The sequence below is a fragment of the Neolamprologus brichardi genome, chromosome 4 (genome assembly GCF_056152115.1).
Source record: "Neolamprologus brichardi isolate AB-2024 chromosome 4, ASM5615211v1, whole genome shotgun sequence".
Classification (NCBI taxonomy): domain Eukaryota; kingdom Metazoa; phylum Chordata; class Actinopteri; order Cichliformes; family Cichlidae; genus Neolamprologus; species Neolamprologus brichardi.
In genome coordinates, this window is record NC_142107.1 from 13,361,168 (window position 1) to 13,367,678 (window position 6,511).

Genomic DNA, 6,511 nt, shown 5'->3' on the forward strand with positions numbered 1-6,511 from the left:
GTCATGGTCCTGGGTCTTCTGCACAGTGTTTTGTGTTTTTCATTCAACTTCTGTTCTTGTTAGATATTACCGACTGGTTATATGTAATGGTTTTAATGTTCAATGCAAAACAACAAATGACAGCAGAAAGATGCAGAAAGGTTTAGTTTCCTAACTGGACTTCATTCAGTGTTCTTTAACAGTAAGTAAGTTAGGTTTAGGCAAACATCGTACCGTACTCAGCTGTCTCTGAATGATCAAATGATATGAACTGAAACATTTCCATTAAAAAGAGCAGGTCCATTTTATTTTACAAGGAGCTTATTTGCCATTTACTTGAGTTACTAAGACCTGCAGGTGCATCCTGGAAACGAAGAAACAGAAGCACAGAGAGGTGATGCTTCACTAACCGAGAGTGAAGATACATTTGCAAATCTACAACCAACATTTTAAACCAGTGACACTTACCTTCTCTCTTACTCGTGAAGAAATATTAAATGATGCTCTCTAGTGTTCAAATATTACTTAGTCTGTATGTCAGAATATACTTATGTTTAAACTATGGGAGCAATACAACTGAAAATTTTGTGCTTATGAGTGTTGTTTTCCTCGGTGTGCCTCTCTCTAAAATGTAACCGTTCATTTCAATCACCTTAAATTTATGTTAGTGCAAAACAGTGGCGCAATTTCCCATTTATTCACAAGAAAACACATTTTTAAATCAATGCTTTTATTAATTTATTGCAAAACATGAATTCCTGAAAATACTTGTTAAAAACCAGCAAATGAATACATGACTTAAACCTTTTGCTTTATTCTGATTTCTAACATGTAAAGACTGTAATGAGCAAACAGCACAAGCAGTAAAGAAGCAGATTTTAAAAGCACATTCTGGTCCTCGACTATTCAGTGGGACATTCTGACTTCTTGATGGTTTTCTCTGAAGTCTGTGAGCCCAAAGACACTTTACATGTATAAACCTTATCCATGTTCCAGTCTGATGTCTGGATGGTCAGAGAGCTGCTGATTTGGTAAGTCTGGTCTGGTCTCTGAACAGCAGTGCTGGTAGAGATCCCACTGCTCACTGGACTCCCAGCAGCCAACCAGCTCACATCTGCAAAACGCACAGACTGACTGGACAGACAGACCAGAGAAGCTGTGTTGGACTGGAGCTCAGCACTGGACGGAGGGAAGACTGTCAGGACAGGAGGAGGGAGGCTGGAGCCTGAAAATACATGAAGGATGTTCAGAAAACAAAAAAAAGAAAAATTAAAGGAAAGCAGGAAATTGGAAATTAAGTCATAAAACCAGAAGAAATCAAGAAGAGTCAATATGAAATAAACATAACATTTGTTATGAAGTTAGAAGAAAACAAAACTAATGTACAATACTAAAATATATGGATCCAACATATTGTTTGAATTTCTTTTTATATCTTTACCAAATAAAATATGATTAGTTACTGTTTAACTTTCCATGTAAGATATATTTGATTTAATTCTACACGTTTCTGCATAACATGTTAGCTAATGTGTGTAATTTTCTTTCACGTCAAAGAAAAGTGTACAGCCAGGTTCTAATCACTTCAAAGTAATTTTGAACTTCAGTAACAGTGTTAACAACTATTAAAGAAAGAGAAAACGGGCCTGTGTATGTTTTTGAATTTCCAACCTAAACATAAATTAAAAGCAATAAGAACAGAAAAACAACATATTTCACACCATTGTCAGAGAACTGGTTTGACACCATTTCACATTTTTTAAACATGTCATTCATGTCTCCTGTATATGAGACAACCTGAAACTATTTCAGATTGTACAAAATTGTAAAAAATGATGCAGAACAAGAAACATATTGAATTAAGTAGTCATCAGCAGATTTTCGCAAAATCTCTCTTGTTTTATGATCAGTTAAAAAGTACTTACCTGTCACAATCAGCTTGGTGCCTTGTCCGAATACCACAGTGATTCAGTTTGTATACATGGCTGTACAAAAACCTCCTGACTGTCACTGATGAGGGGAGAGGAACTGAAACATCCTGTAGAGACCAACTTTCACTGTCAACATCTCATTCACTTCATCTGTTTGTATTTTATAACTGTGTCTCTCTCTGTGTAGTCGTGTTTATTCCTTCATGTCACTTGTTTTGTGCACGATTTAATAAAGTCCTCATTATTGGTCAGAATTAATCAAAGCTGTACTGTCTCTCAATAAGATTTTGGCCACAGTCTGCTTCACTATGAACCAGCTTTCTTGGGAGAGTCTTCCCATGTCTAACAGGAACTCACTGCAGAGTCTCCTGTCTCTGAATGATTGATAATAGACTTGAAATCAGTGTTTGGTCAGGATTTAGATATTAGTCTGTCTGAGGAGAATCCTGCTGAAATTGCAGTTGAGCTGTAAGAATGATGAAATCTCAGAACTGAGGAGAAGAACCAGGAGCCTGTTTGTACCAGCTGACATAAAAGCTTTCAGCTTTCAGCATTTGAGCAGAACCTCTTGTCTGGAAGAAATTGTTAGGAGGTTGGTTACTTGGGTCAACACTTTTGCTGAATCCCCACCTCTCAGAAAATAAAAACAGATTAAATAATTTTATTTAATGTTTTTTGTCTTGTACAGGCTATAAAATGAAGTAGACATGTTCTAACATGTAGGATCCACCATGTAAGAGCAGATAAAAGAGAGCAAATGGCCGCATAGTGTTTGACAACCATGTCAAAATCAAAAGTTGTCCTAACAGTTCTTCATTTCCATTTTTATAAATGTGTTTCTGATTAATCCAAATTAAGTTTCTTTAAATTTTCTCAATCTAGAATCTCTAATCAGAGTTTAGTGTAGCCTTAATTTTAATAGCTGCATCTTATTAATGTTCCTATTAAGTATTAAGTGTTAAACAAAGTGTAACAGTGATCAGATTTGTGTAATCTAAATACTACATACTACAATACTAAATATTACATTTACTCTAGCTATTTTTAATAATGAAGGTTAATATATATATATATATATATATATATATATATATATATATATATATATATATATATATAATGTATGTTATATTTCATTATTATAAGTTGGTTTCTATGTCCTTCAGATTTATTATTGATGCTTTAACCATTACCAGTTTTTATATTTGGACAAAAACAGAGCAGAACCCCACTAACTGTTACAATTAATTGTTATAATTAGTCAACAAACAAAATGCATAAACTTTTGTGTAACGTCACATGAAACCACAGTGGTTAGGGTTAGGAGAACATTTTATAAAATGCTACGTCATTAATGAATATTGAACAACTGAACAAAGAGTTCAAATACAGTTCACTGTGATACAACGTTTTATTATAGTTCCCCCGATTCACAAAAACAAAGTTTCTCTCGTCTACATCTTGAGAGTTAAACAATCTGATTATCACTGTGACACATATTATTGTAAACTGATGAAACTGAGCACCACTGTTACTAACACTCAGGATGTAACTCTTCTAATCCTAGTGCATAATGCTGGTGGTGAATACCTGTTTGCACACAGGTGTGTACAAAAAGGTACTCACAGACATACACCATTGGTTGTGTATAGGAATTTCTTTCACTTAGGTATTAATCACATTATTTTATTGTATTAACATGTCTGACACTCATACTTAAGACAAATGGTAGAGGGTGTAGTAAGGATGTTTGGGGGAAACAGGAACTCCAGAGGACCAGTCTTTTGTCTCTTCGAGGACTCTGGGAAGTAGCAAGAGAGTGTGAATCTTAAGGTGTGAAACAGCTGTGTACTGCCTTTTGTTCCTGAAAAAGGTATTTAACTGAGAGCCATGCAAGGCTCAGAGAGACTCTGCTGACCGTCTGTCCCGGGGTCATGCAGGGACTTCATCAAGCTTGGTTATCTGTTCTTTGTGTGCTTGGATTAAAGAATGTTAGCTACCGCTCACCACTCGTCTGCAGGCTTTATTTAAGTGGAAAAACTTCCACAACAGTTGTCTGCTGCCTCTAAACATATTGTGATTTGTCGGTTTTGTGTGCTGCTCAGTAACATTCATTATTTATTGTTTACTGTTACTTATGCTTATGTTGGATGTTGCTGTGGTTTTCATACTGTGTTGTTCTCTTTTTGCTTGTTTTTTTTTTTCCCAGCAGGTGATCAAACATATTTTTAGTGTCTTTTCTCTCTGTCTCTCTTTTTCTTTCCCTCTCCTTCTCTTGAGCCTCTTCCCAACTTCTCTTTTGTTTGTCTTTCCTATCCCCTGGTTGTGTCCATTTCATCAGTTGAGTCTGATGTCTATTATATTACTTATAGATAACAGCATACAGTTTTGGTCTCCTGTTTTGTATATCATTATTTAAGTAGTTTTGACTGAATATTCCCCTCTTGGCTTTTTTCATGATTTTCATGATTAATATTAAAATAAAAAACAAGACAAATAACACAGTATTTGAAGGTGGTGGGGTTTCAGTGTGTTTGTTGAAGGTGTCTTTTATCAGGATGCCAAAGAGCATAAAAAAGCAGAAGTAACTGTGAGGAGGTTTTTGTCACAGTGTAAATCACTGTGATACAACATCATTGCTGTCCCATGTCTGACAGTAATAGACTGCAGAGTCTCCCTCCTCCACATTCTTGATGATCAAACGATAATCTGATCTTGACTGATGAGTGGATGTGAATTTGGGAGAGGAGAACCCAGAGCCATAGCGTGGAGAACTATTGCTATGATAAAAATACAGCACATACTGAGGAACTCCTCCTGGAATCTGTTTGTACCAACGAGCAGCACTGCTAGTAACAGTCCCCAGGTTACAGTCCATGGTGGCTGTCTCTCCTTTTCTCACTGATAGAAGAGGTTTCTGTGTCAGCACTGTCACACCACTCACACCTGCAAACAACATGAAGACAGAGAGTCAAGAGAAACACACCGACATTAGTGTATATGTGTGCAATATAAGTCAAAGTGGTTACATGTTAGAGCAGTGATGAGAGCACAGAGAGTTGCCAGCATGATGTCGATGTGAACTAAGAACTGAAGAAAAGGTGCTGGAGGAGCCATTTAATACAACTAACAGGAGGAGGAGCTGTGTCTCCTCCTTTCACCCTATTACATCATCACAATATTTAGTTTCTTTTTTCTTCATTTATTTTTTTATTAACAACATGATGTATATATTTCAATTGAAACATTAAAAAAGAAAATGGGAAAAGTATACCAAGGCCTCCGGAAGCACAAAGGGAATAATACTGATATTAAAACAAAATGGGAAAAAGAACTAGATATACAAATATCAAAGGAGGATTGATCTTCTATGTGGGTGACACACAAGGTGAAATAATTGAAGAGAATTTACATCGAAAAAATCAAATTTGTGTTTTTGTTACACCTTAAAAGGAATATATAAGTTACAAAGGCAAGAGATAGTCTGGTCACATAAATGCCACCCACTCACAAAACCTCTGGAAATGTAATAAAATCATAATATTTTGGAACAATACAAGTCTAACTCAAAGAAAGAAGCCAGGCTGTGAAATCCCTGTAGATACCAACGTGCTGTATTTTGGAGTAATTAAAGAGGATGTTGTGATGAAAAAAAGATCAATACTGTATTCATGCTAAATATTGCTCATTGATTGGTTACAAAAAATAAAATAAAAAATAAAACAAAGAACTGGAATATAAAGGGAAATCTTTATGAGAGGATGACTTTCTTGCAAAGGTCTAAAGTAGGCGCCTTTTCACAAAAGTGGAAGAAATGGATTGCCTTCACATGTCATGGTCCTGGGTCTTGTGCTCAGTGTTTTGTTTTCATTTAATTATGTTCTTGTTAGATATTTGTAGATAATAACTTATATTAATGTGTCATTATTCAGATCAGATCCGATCAGAATCTTTATTGTCACTGTCACAGGTACAACAAAATTAAAAATGGTCCCTGATCATCCCTAACAATATCAAGATATAAATAAAACAATAAAATTCAATAAATAAAATAAGTAGAATACTTAAAGTGCTAATAACAAGTATCAGCAAACATTCACATACATTCCCACATGCATGCTTCAGTCAGTGCATAGATTAATACAAGAGTGGCGTGATGGACATTTTTTTGTAGCAGTATTCAAATGTGTTATTGCAGTTGGATAAAAGCTGTGTTTGAGTCTATAAGTCCTTACACTGATTGCTCTGTACCGTCTGCCTGAGGGCAACAGTTCAAACAGGGAGTGGCCAGAATGTGAGGTATCTTTTATGATGTTTTGGGCTTTTTTAAAACAGGTGTTCTGTAGATTTTCCAGTGTGGGGAGAGGGCAGCCAGTGATCTTTTGGGCGGTGTTAAAGATCCCTTGGAGTGCTTTCCTCTGAGCCACCGTGCAGCTATTAAAGTTAATGATGCCATGACAGTGGGAATATCTCAATAACTAACAGAATAAATACCAGAAAATGAAGAATACAGTTTATAGATAACTAAAAAATTTAAAATACTGTTTGTAAAAAAGCTACATCCGGAATGAGACAGACTTACCTACTGGTTATATATAATG

The 6,511-nt window shown here is 35.6% G+C and overlaps 1 protein-coding gene across 1 annotated transcript; it reads right to left on the reverse strand.

Moving 5' to 3' along the window:
* Positions 1–692: 692 nt before the first annotated feature.
* On the reverse strand, positions 693–5,027 carry LOC102791406 (immunoglobulin lambda-1 light chain-like). Its single transcript, XM_087840324.1, has 4 exons — positions 4,940–5,027; positions 4,529–4,856; positions 1,905–1,939; positions 693–1,204 (listed from the first exon to the last, which is right to left on the reverse strand). Exons 1-4 carry the CDS (start codon positions 5,025–5,027, stop codon positions 882–884), a joined length of 774 nt encoding a protein of 257 aa, XP_087696450.1. The 3' UTR covers positions 693–881.
* Between the last annotated feature and the right edge of the window lie 1,484 nt (positions 5,028–6,511).